General features: G+C 39.2%; 1 protein-coding gene across 7 annotated transcripts in view; it reads left to right on the top strand.

The window, feature by feature from the left end:
- rasgrp3 (RAS guanyl releasing protein 3 (calcium and DAG-regulated)) overlaps positions 1 to 16,361 on the top strand; it is a 41,347-nt gene that overhangs the window by 20,071 nt on the left and 4,915 nt on the right. For 6 of the 7 annotated variants that reach the window (XM_053436187.1, XM_053436188.1, XM_053436189.1 and 3 more), the window contains 13 exons: positions 1,558 to 1,620; positions 1,993 to 2,124; positions 2,662 to 2,809; positions 4,110 to 4,283; positions 7,447 to 7,563; positions 7,657 to 7,935; positions 8,817 to 8,897; positions 10,517 to 10,630; positions 10,735 to 10,850; positions 12,161 to 12,308; positions 12,591 to 12,627; positions 13,323 to 13,472; positions 15,704 to 16,080. In XM_053436187.1, the coding sequence (XP_053292162.1) occupies positions 1,558 to 1,620; positions 1,993 to 2,124; positions 2,662 to 2,809; positions 4,110 to 4,283; positions 7,447 to 7,563; positions 7,657 to 7,935; positions 8,817 to 8,897; positions 10,517 to 10,630; positions 10,735 to 10,850; positions 12,161 to 12,308; positions 12,591 to 12,627; positions 13,323 to 13,472; positions 15,704 to 16,080 (1,936 nt within the window). The other variant, XM_053436191.1, reaches the window with a different exon arrangement.

The following is a 16,361-nucleotide window of genomic DNA, read 5'->3' as shown; positions in this document are numbered from 1 at the left end:
TGTTGCTTGTGTTACTACTATTGTTAATGTAAAAAATTAGCAATATTGATCCTGTCCAGGGCGGATCTCCTTGGATCGGCTCACTATGTGGTCTGTTGAGCTGTCAGATGTCAGGGTAGCTTCCTGTGCCTCTACCTTCCTGAAGTCTCCAATTTATAACTGTATTTACAGCAGGAATAACAGAATCATTGGTGAATCATTAAATTAAGCCTTCAAAAGTTTACTAAAATAGATAGAAAGAGAGAATCTTGAATCCACACGTAATTCTTCTTGTGTAAATGGGAAGACAGAGAGACCATCGGAGTGATCTGCTATGCAGTACAGTACAAAGGACAAGTAACTGGTGTTTCGTTGCAGGAATAAAAGCTAAACGTAAGACTCTTGTTTGTGAAAACTGAGGTCAGGATAACAAATTACAGATTCTTCATTTCTAATGTAGTATGAGAAAATAATAACAGCTTTGTAATTTTGGCTTTTTACTTCAGCACATCGCATTTATTTTGCATGAATTTGAAGATAAGAGCTAAGGCTCAATGTTTTCAATGCAAGACGCAGTGAAATGAACAGTTTGCAGCAGTTGTCTGATTTGACCCATTTCCATAAAACATAAACCCTGAACGACAGGAGATTGTTCAGGATTCCTTGGAGTCTGGTGGTGTTGGAGTACATGAAGAACTGAAGGTGTAAGACAATCAGCACACTTCCAGGAGAGAATACAAAATATGCAATCTGCAATATTTTAGTGATGTCAGGATCCTGAAATGGTTTGCACAGATATAATCAGGAGTCTGATGGCTCTATCTCATAACCAAAGCAGCTCTTGTCATTTTTTGTCGATTATATATATATTACACTCAAAATACACCCAATGACAGACTAAATACTTGCCTCTCCAACAATGCACTTCGAAAAAAGTCTGTGCCATTAGACTAGTGGATTAAGACACATACACCTAGACTTGTGCCAAATTGAATACAATTTAACAATCTGTATTCAATATGATGGTTGATGTTTGCATATCCATAAATATTCATATATTATTACTGTATTCATTGCTATTCATTTGTCAATGTTGATAGTTTTCTGTACTGTTCTAGTAAATTAGTTTTTGATATGTCATGCAAATAAATCATATTTTAATTTGACAAATGTAGTTGTGTGAAAAGAAAATGTTGTGACTTGTTAGAGATGTTGATAATCTGTTTACTCTCACTTACAACCCCAGTCCAGCCGATGTGTGAGGACGATGTGAGTGATTGATTGTGTGGTTGGGATGGTATGATAAGAAAAGGTTTTGGTCAAGATAACTGTCTCTCTGCTTGAGGACATTGCTACACATCAGTTTGCCATCTGAGCAGAGGAGTGATGTCAGGACCATATCAAATTAGCAGTAACACATGCTGCATAGACGCTTGTAGACGATGCAGTCGTGGCTGAGATGCACCTGAATGGTGTGGAGAGGATAGCCTCCCATTTGTTATCTACAGACAATAACAAATATAAGTGTCAGTAATCAATTGTCAAATCTTGTGAATAAAAACCTTAACTTAAGCCCACGTACCAGGACTGCAGTGACGACAGCTGCCAGGACACCAGACTGAAGATTTGTCATTTAATGAGGTAAGGTGCTGCATACATATTCATTCATCCCAACACATTAAGACTTTTCTCACTGGACCTCTCAGACCCAGAGCAATTTAAACCCTTGTCTAGATATGGCAACGTTCCCTTTTTACAGTTTAAAGCTTTCACACTTTGATTACCGAGGTCACAGTTATTTTTTTAACCCTGAGATTTAAGGAAAACACTGTTATAAAAGGAGGCCAAAAAGGCTGACAAAACAAGCAGTACTGAACTACATGAGTTGCATGTCACAAGGTCATCATCTAGTTCAGTGGAAATTTCATTTGAATACATTTTCCACTCTACCACATGTCTTATCAGAGTCCAAATATTTGCTGAACATTTATAAATGTGAGTGTGTGTATTCAGGTACTGGATCGTGACATTCCCTGCAGAGTTCAACCTGGACTTGGGTCTGATCAGGATAACAGAGGAGTTTAGGGACGTGGCTACTCAGCTCGGCTGTGAGGATCATTTCAAACTCATAGACATCTCAACCATGTAAGATTTCAAATGCATGCAGACTCACTTTTAATAACTATTAACATTATCAGTGTTAGCAAGATGCATGTTAATTGTGGCTGGAACTTAGGCCCTATCCCAATTCCTCCCCCTCTTGTCCCTACTCCTAGATATGATTTGCCCTTTGCTGGTAGTGTCCTCCTCCAAAAAGAGCTACGGGGGGGATGCACCACCACCAAAGAGATTTTCCTGAAACATTCGTCAAAGGAATTAAATTGCATTTTCATTTGCCTCTGGACACTGCGCTTGATTAAAATATTTTTTTCCTGTTTATTTTTTACGATTTGAGGCTAACAATTATAAGAGATTTACTGGCAGTGGTCGCCATGTTGATTCTCTTCATCTGTTCATAAATCACTCAGGAATTTCTGTCTCTCCCTTCATTTTTAAAGGGGGTCCTGAATAGCAGTGGTTAGATGAGCACTAACCCTACATCACATATGGAAATGGGACATTTGTTTGTCCCTAGTCTCTTATTTTGCAGCTGTTACATTGGATATTTTGTTCTCCTTGTAGTCCATCATACGATTGGATGCGTAAGCTGACCCAGCGGAAGAAGCAGGCCAAGAAAGGCAAGGCCTCACTACTGTTTGACCACCTGGAGCCAATGGAGCTGGCTGAACATCTCACCTTCCTAGAGTTCAAGTCTATCCGGAGGATATCGGTAAACAGCTTTAGTTTAATTGTTCAATTATATTTGCCACACTACAATGAGAGTGTCTCTGCTTTTCTGCTCTTTTCTAATCACTCACAAGTAGAACTGATCTTTATAATAACCTGCTGAAATAGTTTCCGGATAAACAGGGCGTCGCTTATTCTGCAACAATGAAGTTAAAACACAGGGACCCCCTAGACCCCCTCTATTTTCGCACACTGTTAGTAGCATGCTGAAGTACAGATATTTGAACTTGCCACAGACCTGTAAGAGTTTTTGTGATTTTATGACTTGTCATTCAGCTCCAACATACCTGTAAAATGCAGTACCATCCGCCTCTGCTGTACTTTAAATAGATGTTAGCAAACAAAACAGCACCAGCATATAAGCATTTTTCTCAAAGCAATGCTGTGTACAGTGTATGCAAAGGATATTACAAGGAATTTTGCTAAAGGTTACAACAATGCAAAGCTTATATTGGTGCTATGCAAATAGCATATTCACACAAGATGAATTTATTTGAAAGATGATATAAGCTTGTTCAGCTTAGAAAACTTGGTGTTTGTTTGCTAGAGGTCATTGTAGCTACTGACTAATATATCAAGGTTTTTAACATCATCAACACAGTTTAAAGTGTGTATTTAAGTCATTATTGGAATTTGGATAGAAACATAAACATTTGAAGGTAACACCTTGGTACCTATCTAATACCTGAAGCAAAGCAGCACCAAGCGCAATGCAATTTTTTGTGAGTTTCAGATACATTACATTACATTACATTACATTACATTTCATATAGCTGACACTTTTATCCAAAGCAGCTTACAATAAGTGCATTCAACCATGAATGATGCAGATGTCATTTTTCTGTTCAGGGCCCATGTTGTTTAATCCTATATGCCCTTGCTCTCATCTGAGCAATCTTAGGCATTTTGGTCTTAAATGAGTTGTGGTCAGGTACAGTTCTAGCGTATCTTATCTTGAGGCAGCAGGAAGAAAATGACAAACTGACATAAGTCAGTGATAATATTTCACTGTTATCATAGGCCACAGTGTTAGTATCATGCACTCACTTAGGCGGGTGCACAATGTGTTTTCTCTTTCTTTCTGTAATATCTATCCTTATGATATCCATCCACCAGGGTACAAGCTCAATTGATTTAAAAGGAAGGGGAGATGGCGCATGGATTGGTTGATGTTATGTTACACCCAGGATTTTTTAAAGGCTGAAGTACAACCTTACAACGGTGACAGTGTGCAGAAAGTACTGAAAATTAACATCTCATCTGTAAATCTTTTTTGTCCCCAGTTCACTGATTACCAGAGCTATGTGACTCACGGCTGCCTTGTGGACAACCCAACTCTGGAGCGCTCCATTGCGCTGTTTAACGGCGTGTCTCAGTGGGTCCAGCTCATGGTGCTCAGCAAGCTTACACCTCAGACCCGTGCAGAAGTCATCACCAAATACATCCATGTGGCTCAGGTAAGATAGGCAGGAGGTAGTCGATGTAGAGGATTCCCACCTTCAATGTTTTCTTTAAACATGAAAATGGCTTTAAGTGACTAAAATCCTGTTCTGAGGCTGATTGGCTTCCACGCGGTAAATTGCAATTGGATTTCATTTATATAGCTTTTTTAAACAGGTGAATTGCCCCACTAGTTCACCTCTTTACACACATTCACACTGATGGTGGTGCCATGCAAGACACTGACCTGCCCATCAGGATTAATAGGGGTTCAATCTCTTGCTCAAGAAAAGTAAAGGCCCTATCCCATTTCACCCCTAGGCCTTACCCCTTAGCGCTTCTCCTTCGTGTAGGGGTAGGTGCCCCAATACCTGTTGGGGGCGGAGGGCTAGAGCCGAGGGGTGGGGTGCTATACCCCTCTAAACAGAGATTTTTCAGACCCTCACTTCAAACGGAGCGATACCCAGAATGCTTGTTTATCACTGGCAAGCTGGGAAATAGACCCATAAATATAGTATTTTCTCCATTAATAAGGATAATAAATTACAATAATGATTGTAATATCTTAGTTTGATATATTTTTTACGTATTATGGTCAGTTTTTTCACCACAACCGTAAAAAGAAAAGATTGCGAGTGCGCCAGGTTGAAAGCCTGTCCGAATTCGTAAGGGAAGATTTCAACCACTGCCACTTATGACTACGTTTCAAGGGGCAAAATAACCCTCGAAAACAAGGGGTAGGGAGGGCCAAGGGGTGAAATAGGATTGGGCCAATTTGACATTTAGACAGGAGGAGGTGGGAATTTAACTAGCAGGCCTGCACATTCCATCATGAAATCCCTCACAAGCTGAAACTAAAACCCACTTAACTCTATATAAATGGTAATGGTAAATGGTTTGGTATTTATATAGCGCTTTTCTAGTCTTGATGACCACTCAAAGCGCTTTACAGTATAGTTTTACAATCACCCATAAATTCATACAGTGCATCTAATCGTAGCACTTTGTTATTCTATGGGGGACCATTCAGGGTTCAGCATCTTGCCCAAGGACACTTCGGCATGCAGATGGGTCAGACTGGGGATCGAACCGCCGACCTTCAGGTTGGAGGACGACCACTCTACCCCTCAGCCACAGCCTGAAAACCTGCAGCTAAAATATATTTAATATCCAAATGATATCTAGATTTAACCTGATGCGTCTGAGATTCTATTGAGCTCATTTTGTCCAGCTCATGTTAAATGCTCCTCTCATTTGCACAGATCCAACTACAACATGCAACTTCACCACTATATGACACTAAATTCTGCACACTGAACCTTTAAACCAAATTCAGCTTACTGTCATAAGGTTCAACCCTTATATGTGAATATATATGTTTCGACTCGATACATTTAACTTGATGACAGTTTCTATCTTCAGTAACAGTCTTTCAAGCAAAAGTTGCAGATGTTACATTCATTAACATAATAATAGATGCAGAAAAAAATAATTGCAAAACTTTTGTCCAAAGAATAATTGCATGGAGAATCCAGGTTTAGGCACTCAAAGTCTTTTGAAAAATGTAAAATCCCTTTATTTGAATGGGCTTTGACGCTTTAAAATCCACCATATTGGCCTATGCCTTCTTCAGTGTCAAGCCTATTTAAATAAAGGCCTTTATATTCAAACCACTTTGAGTGCCTGGACATGGATTATTCATGCCATTATTCTTTCTTTTACATATAGATGCAGTTGACTTATCCTTCCATCATAAAAGCTGTCTCATTAATATTCATTTTGAAGGTTACTGGTAATTGTGATGGGTATCTCCTTCCAATGTGGGGGCGAAAGAGCTTCTCCAATACTCCTCCATCAGCCTTGAAAGAAATGGATCAGGGTCCGAGCTCAGTGATCCTGTCTCTGTGTGCAGATGGGCTCAATGATGAAAGCATTTAAAGACTATTTCTCAATGCTGAAATTAGAGCATTTGTTGCTGGTCTGTTTCTCTCAATATTCAGTCTATTGTAGCATAATATTAGCCTTAATACATGCAGAGACACTACCTTACATCAGGCTTAAATTCTCCATCATTATGGGTTTGAAGGATTAGAGAGAGTTCACTAAGGGAACATGTCCTTTCTCACCAAATCCAACTGCCAATGTGAAAGAAATACACAGCTACTTCAGTTAATTGAAAAGGGTAATACTGTGCTTTAAAAATGTTCCTTTACAAGTCAATGTTAATAGGATGTTTTCATTAGTGTGTAATGACTTAAAATCGTTGTGAACTTAGAATGAGCCCTCTTTATCCACATCAAGATTTCCTCTTCTGAATCCACCAAGTTACATAGTAGTTTACCAAATCCATACAAAAGCTCGAGAGAGGGCATTTCACAATTTAATGTTAAATGAAGGTCACCATAGATTCTCCTACATACTAAAAACGGGTTTCTGTTATTCAGATAATTAACATGACAAAAACAAGCACCACTAGGAACAACATGGTCATGTCCTCCAATTATTAATATATTATAGCTTTTAACTTCATATTCTTAAAAGAAAACATCATTTATGTGCAAAAATTGAAAATCTGTTTCAAGTTAAAACCTGAGCTTGTTGTATGGATATAGTAACCCAAATCTAATATGAGAAAATAATACTAACATAGGGTCAAAAATAATTCTGTATACCATTTATCTAGATTTGTTTTGGCTGAGAATTTACAATTTAAGCAAATGACCAACCGATGATGACAATTTTAATTTAACTACATGAAATATAGAAGTTTAAATAACTCATAACTTTTTTAAATCGTGTCTACATTCCTGACTGTTTTTAGAGTTTTGTCTCTTTGGAAGCATTAAAATATAGGTAAGGTGTCACTGTCTGTATAAAGAAAAAAGTAACTACAGCTGTTAAACAAACTAAATGGAATGAGAAGGGCAGTTATTCTTTATTTATATAAAGAGTGGAGTAAAGGTATAACATGGCATTAAAGGGGAATACTAAGTACAAATACAAGTACAAACCATATTATTATCAGCTAAAAAGTCTGTCCGTTATTTTAAAATGTGTTGTAATATTGTATCATGTTAACAGATGTCATGAATTCAGAGGGGGTGATCAGCAGTATAGAAAATGTATAAAAATCCACGTCCTTCTCTCTCTCTCTCTCTCTCTCTCTCTCTCTCTAAGCAGAAACTTCTGCAGCTGCAGAACTTCAACACTCTGATGGCGGTAGTGGGGGGACTGAGCCACAGCTCCATATCTCGACTTAAGGAGACTCACTCTTATCTGGCTCCAGAGGTTGTGAAGGTATGGCTTTAAATGTAATTCAATATCTGTATTGCATTTCTTGATCAAGTCTGCGTTTTAGCCATGATGCTCACTCAATCCCCCCCACTTCAGATCTGGAGTGAGATGACAGAGTTGGTATCTTCCAGCAACAACTACTCCTGCTATCGCAAGGCCTTCATCGAGAGTCAGGGCTTTAAAATCCCCATCTTGGGTGTGCACCTCAAAGACCTCATTGCGGTGCATGTGGTCTTTCCTGACTGGGTTGACGACAGTAATAAAGTGAACCTGGTGAAAATGAATCAGCTCTACATGACCTTCAATGAGCTGGTGTCATTGCAAAGTGCAGCAGCTCAAGTGGAGCCCAACATGGACCTCATCTACCTGCTAACGGTGAGGGATTACCATTCCACTGAAAACAGCTGTAAGATAGAAATCAGGAAGTAATGGGTCAAACATTTTAAAGTAGGTAAATAACAAATATGCTATAATTACTCAGTAATGTCTACTGACTATGTTTGTAATAATGTAATAATGACTGCTCAGTAATAATGCAGGAAATATGAATGAGTGCTCATAGTCAGAACAACATTCTGGTGGGTGTCCCACCTGGTGTGAGCCAGTGTCAAGATGAGTTCTTGTTTAATCAGAATTTTTCTTTTTGGGCTCAAATTGTGTGTAATTTTCTGCTATATGGAAGCTTTGGATTGTTTTTTTATTTGCAGACATCTTAGAAAAAATATCTTTGCACTAAACTGAACCAAATGAGAATCAGCAGTGATTCAAGATTTGAATTTCTGGGATGAAATGTCATGGCCAATTTCATTTGGATAAATGTCCCTATAGTTAATTTGTGACTGTTGCTTGAAGCTGTTCATTATACTCAATTTCAAGCAGTCTTAAAGAGCATGAGACTACAAACCAGTCGAAATTTTTATTTGTGATATCTAAAGAACCTGTTCGATTCTGTTCTTGGGAATCCGCTCTCTTGCAACAACCTTTCAGCCAAAATGGTGTTATCACGCTGGGGGGAAAGAAGAACTTCTTAGAGCTGTTTTTCTAAAATGTTATTGAGAAACTCTAGTTTGAAAACTTCTTTAAAGTTCTTTGTAGATTGCAATTAGTTAGTTGAGGAGAAATTCAACTTTGAAATACTGGAAACATACAAGGTGATCTATTAGAAAGTTCTAGTCTATTTTAAGAACATTTACAAAACTGCTACCATCTGTAGAATGATTATTGAACTAATCAAATCCATGATCTTGTGTTTTTAGCTTTCTCTCGACCTTTATTACACAGAAGATGAGATTTATGAGCTGTCATTGCTCAGGGAACCACGTAACCCCAAATCATTGGTAAGTGTCAACTGCCATGTTTTTTTTAATATTTTGTGCGCAGGTTTTTCCACACTGATTGAGACCAGTTCCAACGAATTTGATATTTATGCTGATTCGTGTCTCCCCATCCCTGCTGCTGAAATACACAGCACAGATGAAGATACCACAAACATGCTTAATGATGGTGGTGCCTGGTTTACTCCAGACGTGATGCATAGCGCTGTAGTTGAACAGTTAAATATTGGTTTCATCAGATCAGAGAATCTTCATTCTCACAGTTTCAGAGTCCTTTAGCTCTTTTAGATGCTTCCATGTCTAATTCACTGAAGAGATGCTTTCACTTGGCCACTCTTTCATAAAGCCTAGATCAATGAAGTGCTGCAGTGATAGTTGCCTTTTACAAGTTTCTCAAATCTCCGAGCTTAGTAAAAAAGTGACAAGCAGGTTCTCGGTCACCTCTCTTAAGCTATTTTCAGACATGACCCGCAGACGATCTCTGTGGTATTGGGTCTGGACTTTCTCCGCAGCTTGTCTTTCACACATGAACGAAGCAGTGTGAGATTCTCTACTCATACCTATTCACAACAGCAACAAACTCTCCCAAAGATTTCAGGCGAGGGGTTGTGCATTAGGGAGAAGCAGGATGGAACTTATCAATTCTGCTGCGTACAAACTACAAACCCTTTTGTCTGTGTCTTTTTTGTGTGTGTCACTGCTTTTTCATCAGGAGATATGTTTTATTTTTGGTATGGTTTTTTCATATTTGTGTCTGTTGCGTGTGAGAAGCATCTCCAACCAAACTTCTTCCCCTTTATGTAGGACATTTTCAATCAATCAATCACCCTATAACACTCTAATTGTATAGCCCATATTTACAAATCACAATTCTTCTCATAGAGCTTGACAAAGTGCGACACCCTCTGTTCTTAAACCTCAACAAGAGTCAGGAAAAAAAATTAAAAAGCATCGTATAAACCTCAGAGAGAGCCACATGTTAGGGGTCCCTCTCCTAGTATGGATAGAAGTGCAATAGATGAGAAATGGACATCAACAAAATAACAGAATTTACAACATTGATTAGAGGAAACAGTTTGTAACGTAATGGAAAGTGTGTCAATGTTTATAGAATTTACACATAAGAAAATATCTGATAGAGATGAAGGGAGAAGCAATGACAACTGAAATGGAAGAGTTCTTGTCAGTAATGGCAGAATATGTGAGTAGGCATATTATATTTCAAGCGGTCTTGTTTTAATAATAGTCCATGATCAGATGCCACCATGATCCTCAATCCATCTTGATGATCCAATGCCACTAGCAGCCCTCCTTAGATCTGTGCCACAGTCCTTTTTCTGAGCTCTGCCAGCAGCTCCTTCAAACTCACAGCTTGGTTTTTGCTCTTTTGTGTGTTGTCAGCTGGCAGACCTTATATAGGCAGATGTTGTGTGTCTTTCCAAATCATGTCCAGTCAACTGAACTGATGACCGAAATACAATCTGAAAGATGATCAAAAGAAATAGGAGGTGACTGACCCTAACCTTGTGTCATGTCAAAGCGTCTGAATTCATTATCTTTTGTCATGTTATATTTCAGTTTCTCTGTGCTTCAAGTCCTGTGTATGTGAATTATTTTCATAGCTGTCTTCTCCAACGACTCCCAATAAGCCCCTGGCCCCACTTGACTGGGCCTCAGGTATCACCACCAAACCAGACCCCTCTCTAGTCAATAAACACATCAGGAAGGTGGTGGATGTGAGTAGACATCATCCATTTTCAAAATATGCACAGAAAAGCAACAACCTAGATGTGTATGAAATGTTTCTGGAGTAATGTGTTTCTTGTCTGGTTTTTGGAAGTCTGTCTTCAGGAATTATGACCATGACCATGATGGATATATTTCTCAAGAGGACTTTGAGAGCATCGCTGCTAATTTTCCCTTCCTGGACTCCTTCTGCGTTTTGGACAAAGATCAGTGAGTGTGGAAAATAATTATACACACTAACTGTACTTTTTAGCTGTGATATTTCACTGACTTCCACCTGGTGTGCCTTAGTTTTCAATATATGGTCTGCAATACCAAATGTAGTAACACTCCTAGTTTAGCCAGATTTCGTTATGGCTTTCCAGCTACATTCAAAATCATGTTACATTTACACTTGTAACGACATACACAGCAGAATAAAGAGTGCAGATGTTGCTGATTTTACTTAACAGTACATGTCCCTTGAAGTACCTTGCATTGTATTTTATTATTTTCAATACAAATTATTGGGTTGTCATTGCTCAACTACTAAAATTAGCATGTAGCTTACTAATGCTGGGTCCAAAACAAATGCAAAACAATTTCAAAATGGTAAATTAACGATAAAACACATTTTCCGTCCATTTGTGTTCAATATTTGAACTTGGGCGAGACATTTGGTTTTGGAAAGCTAATCAGTGCTTAGAACTAAATTCAGGGGACTTAGGTCCTGGCACAGACCTGGAATAAAGAGTGATCAATCCAGCCATGGGTTGCCTTCAGGTAGCATTTGAAATGACTGCATCTAGTCATAGCGCCTAGAGAAGCCGGTGAAAGTACCTGAGCTGTGTGCTCATCTAGATGAGCTTATGGACCCATACATGGTACTTGCTTACTTCGGTGGTTCCACAGCACCTACAACACAGCAAATGTAGTCACTTTAGCCAGTAGTGCCCTCCTCATTTCTAGAGGAGAACAGGCAAATACTCGCAGATTGTGTTTATTTGCGTCACATGATGTTAAAACATCATCACAAAACTGTTGTTTACAGTCTCTCACTTTACCGTGTGAGAGAAAGGAAGGCAGATTGTCTTGAACAGTCTAAACACCTTTATCTAAATAGGCAGAGTTCACTGCAATGACAAATCATCACAGACTTTTAATTTGGGGTTGTTCAAAACAGACGATGTTGCGCCTTGTGGCTCAGAATGAACTAATGGTGTGTGCAGGTATTTCTTCTATATTTTGCTTTTTTCTTGTTCAATGACGCTGCACATATGACCTGCACCAAATGTGTGTGCGTGTTTTTTTAATACATTGTAGTTTGCATTAAAGGTGAGGTTTGTTTTGGTCCCATGTAAGATGCAGGAGTGATCACAGGTAGAGAAGCATTGTGATAAATCAGCATGAGGGAAAACCTGGGGCGATCTATTACTTTGCTAGGTTGTTATTTTTGAATCTTAGGAATTAATAGAAAAATGTTATCGACTGTCTCCTCTCTTTCTTTCTTTCATCTTACTCACTCTCTGTCTTTCTCTCAGAGATGGACTGATCAGTAAGGATGAAATGATAGCCTATTTTCTTCGGGCTAACCCACTGCTCCAGTGTAAGATGGGACCAGGATTCATCCACAACTTCCAGGAGATGACATACCTGAAGCCCACTTTCTGTGAACATTGTGCTGGATTTGTGTGTATTTCTAACATCCTGTCACTGCACTATTTACGTCTCCTGTAATGTAACTGACCTGACTGCATGCCCCCTTCCCCAGCATGTATGATAATGTCCTGAATAAAGACACAGGAAGTCAGATGATTACACGACATGTAGTGAAGAATTACATCCTGTTTATGACCGAGTCGTGTTTGTCTTTAGCAAATGTTGCTCTTCTTCATAATCTAAGATATTTTTTTCTTTTTTTTCTTTTTCTGTTTCAACCTTCTGCACTTCCACATATTTCTGGACCTGCAGCTCTGGGGAATCATCAAACAAGGCTATAAATGCAAAGGTAAGGTATACACTTCAACCTATTTATTAGTTTTCTATGTTTTTAACAACATCTTATAAATCTGTGGGAGGTCTCCAGTCATGGTAGGCTAGCCAACACAAACAAGAGCCTGCCTTTCCTTAATAAAAATGAATTGTCCTAAAGGTAAATCAGACAGCATGGTGTTTCAGTGGCAGCGTCACTTGGGTCCAGCCCGTCACTGCATCAAAGAGAGCGAGCGATTAGAGGATCATCTGGGCTAATCATACACTGCAGGAAGATGCTACAACGCACACCCTCACAGAATCCTTAAAAGCACAGCTATTCCATGAAAGGTCAAGCAAATATTGTTCCTTTGAAAAGTTTTTCTTCACTCCAAACTCAGCTCATTCCCAACTTATAATGTGCAGTTTGTAAGTAAAGAGTTCAGTCAACACAAAATCTACTAATTTGTTCTGGAGCTTCTAACGCTATCACAGAGTCTTCATCGGAAATCATTCTGAGCATCATTCTGATCACCTGGGATGTCTCATCCATTGTGGCTTACTGGCTTATCTTGACAGTTCAAGATGTTGAGACTTTGTGATAGAATCAAAAGTTCCTGTTTAAGAGACTTATTAAACATTATATTTAGACCGTTTCCAAGGTCATCAGTGGATTGTGAAGCTCACTAACACTTTTGGCCCTAATGTGACCTGTCTCCATTCACTTTGTAGACTGTGGGGTTAACTGTCATAAACAGTGTCGGGAGCTGCTGGTTCTGGCCTGTAGGAAGCTGATCCGCTCCGGCTCTGTGGGCAGTGTTTCCCCTTCCAGACTGACCCACAGCTCACTGCCCAGCAGCCCTTTACTGCCCACCTGTGAAGGTCTGTTTCAAACGTACAAACATGCTATAATGCATTTTTATAAGGATCATATGTTGTGAAACTTAACACAGGAAATTATGCTGCTACATGTTATGGATACCTTTCGACCTGATTACGAAGAACAATTTAGACCATTTTGCGACCTGTTAATGACCTGCTGGTTATATTAGGGATCTGAACATCACATCAAATTGTTTATTTGGATAAAATATTTGAAATCAAAACAATGGCTCTAATAACTGCCAATCAATCAATCAATCAATCAATCAATCACATGTTATTTGTTTAGCCCATATTCACATGTCCCAGGATGAAAACTGTTGCAGCTTTGAGAATGGCTCAGATTATGTGCTGTCATTGCTGGTTCTGGGGCACTTGGCCATGCCCAAGTCCACACATCAGCTCCTGTTGAATTCTCAATGAAACAGGCTGAGACAACACTTAGGGATATTGAGTTTTTTCATCACAATTAGAGCGTCTTTATACGGTCCATATTACATTATGCTTTTTAATTTCCTGCATTATCTTACCTGACTGCCAGTTTGCTGAAGGGTTAGCCTCTGTAGCTTTCAGATGCCAACATTAGCGTCTATATTGCTGTTGACTAGCTGCAGTGTTCTTATGACTTAACCATCACAGCGCCAACACAGAGTGTGCCCAACTTCCCACATATCCACTAGCTAATGAGTTCTATTTGAAGGCAGCAAATACTTGAGCTGTGATTGATGAAGTATCAAAAGTTCGAAAGAACACAAGTAGAGAGAAAAAGTGCAAGATATTTTCACACTTCAATAAGATACAACTTTTTTTATACCAAGTAGGGGAGAGCGGGGTAATGTGGGACATTTTTTACATTTGCTCCCCTCTAGGCGAGCTAAACTGATATATCAGTAAAATTTACACATTTCCCAATAATTCAGGATGTTTTCTAGCAATGGAAATGATCGGAATGTCTTCAGGACAAAGGGCAGTGAAAATATGATTGTTTTAAAAAAAGTGGTCTTGTGTCCCACTTTACCCCAGCTACGGGGTAAAGTGGTCCTACTCCTACTAGTGGTCTATATGGTCTTACTTTTTCCACTTTAAACTACCATAGTTAAAATCCCGACAGCTAGATTGACAACCACTTATATCGGACTAGTAACAGAATCATTGGGATTGGTCAATTAAGCACATTTATGATTATAATGATTCATGTGATCTCTTGCACACTCTAGCTTACCTGCACATTGTTTCTCTGTCCAATTGGCAGGGACAGGGATATTGATTTTCTCTGCGTATTCAAATGCCAGTTCACGGCACTTAACTGGAGCAAGGCCATGGAACTGGTCAGCTAGTTGTTTCAAGTGTTTGGCAAGCTCCTCCTCCATCTCATCTGTGAATATTCTCTTTACCTCAGCTACTGCACCCCAGGCTACTGATTTTACTTCCCCTTTCTCTTTTTTCTTTATGAATCTTTTGAGGGTTGTCTTATCAATATTTCTATCCCTTCCAGCTTTTCTTAAGGACTTCTTTCCTTGCATGACCTCAGCGGCTGCACTCTCCATCTATGCGAGGGGTGTTTGGCCACAGGTTGTCTTCCTGGTGTAGTTTCTTGGCATGATGGCTTTTCTAAAATGTTTATGACATTAAAAATAAAACATATATAATGTAATATAACACTAAAATATGTTTAAGACTAAACTTAACTTGTGCTTCATGGAGGGGTAAAGTGAGACACTGTCCCACTTTACCCCACAGCATTTGTCCCACTTTACCCCGAAGCCACAATTTTAGAAAAACAACATCTCTTAGCAATTCAGGCTAATCTTCAGCTAGCATCAATCACATGGTTTTATATGTTGGAAGTTCATCAACATGTATGATATAAGTTTTTCTGAAAAAACATACTTACCACAGCACCTGTACCAACTTATCCTTCATTGCAAGGGGGGAATGGGAGGGGCTTTTAAACATAATAATCACATGACCACAAATGTGTTCCGTTGCCTAGATACAGGGGGTGCTTCACATCACCCGATGTCCCACATTACCCCGCTCTCCCCTAACTGTCTCCCAGGCAGAACCAAAGCTATTTGAAAGTTTTTCATCTTCTTTATATTGTTATTACTTGTTACTTTGTGCAGTGTATGAGGTGATTACTGTAATCACCTCATACACTGACTGCAGACACATTTTACTCACCATATTAAAATTCATGACTTCATTATCTTCTGTGTTTCCTCCTTCAGATGAGGATGAGGTGTTTGAGTTTCCAGCTGTCACATCAGCAGGGGCAGCTCTGGACACTCAGTCAATCACCCTCATGACCGGCTCAGCCCAGAGAATATCTGTGCGCCTGCAGAGGGCCACCACCAGCCAGGCCACCCAGACTGAACCCCTGTGGTCTGATCACAACTGGGGGGCCAGAGATGGTGGCTCCCATACCTTTCCTAAAATGAAATACAGGACTCACAGGAAGACATCTAAAAATAAAGGTTTTGCCTGCTGGGAAAACCAAAATGGTGGGCAGCACCAGGCGGATTCCTCACGGTGCAGTCTGGAGTCTCAGGAGAAGCTGGACAGCTTAGGGGAGCTTGTAAAGAACGGCTTTACACTCAGAGGGAAGGTAATGCAATAAATGGCTGCAAAGTTTTATTTAAATATGATGTTTAATCTTTTAACATAAATAATAACATCACTATATATATATATATATATATATATATATATATATTCTTCTTGAGACAACCTAAATATGGCACATGGCGAAATTAAATCTGTGTAGGTGGAATTACTTGAGCATGAAAGTCCATCTATTTACCATGGGCAAAAACAAAACAAAATCATGTCTACTAACTAGATTTGGTGGTTCAATGTACCATAAAATAAAAAACAACTGATGTTGGT

This window comes from Pleuronectes platessa, chromosome 12, assembly GCF_947347685.1.
Source record: "Pleuronectes platessa chromosome 12, fPlePla1.1, whole genome shotgun sequence".
Taxonomy (NCBI): Eukaryota; Metazoa; Chordata; class Actinopteri; order Pleuronectiformes; family Pleuronectidae; genus Pleuronectes; species Pleuronectes platessa.
Note: the sequence above shows the minus strand (reverse complement) of the source record. Positions and strands in the feature narration are given on the sequence as shown.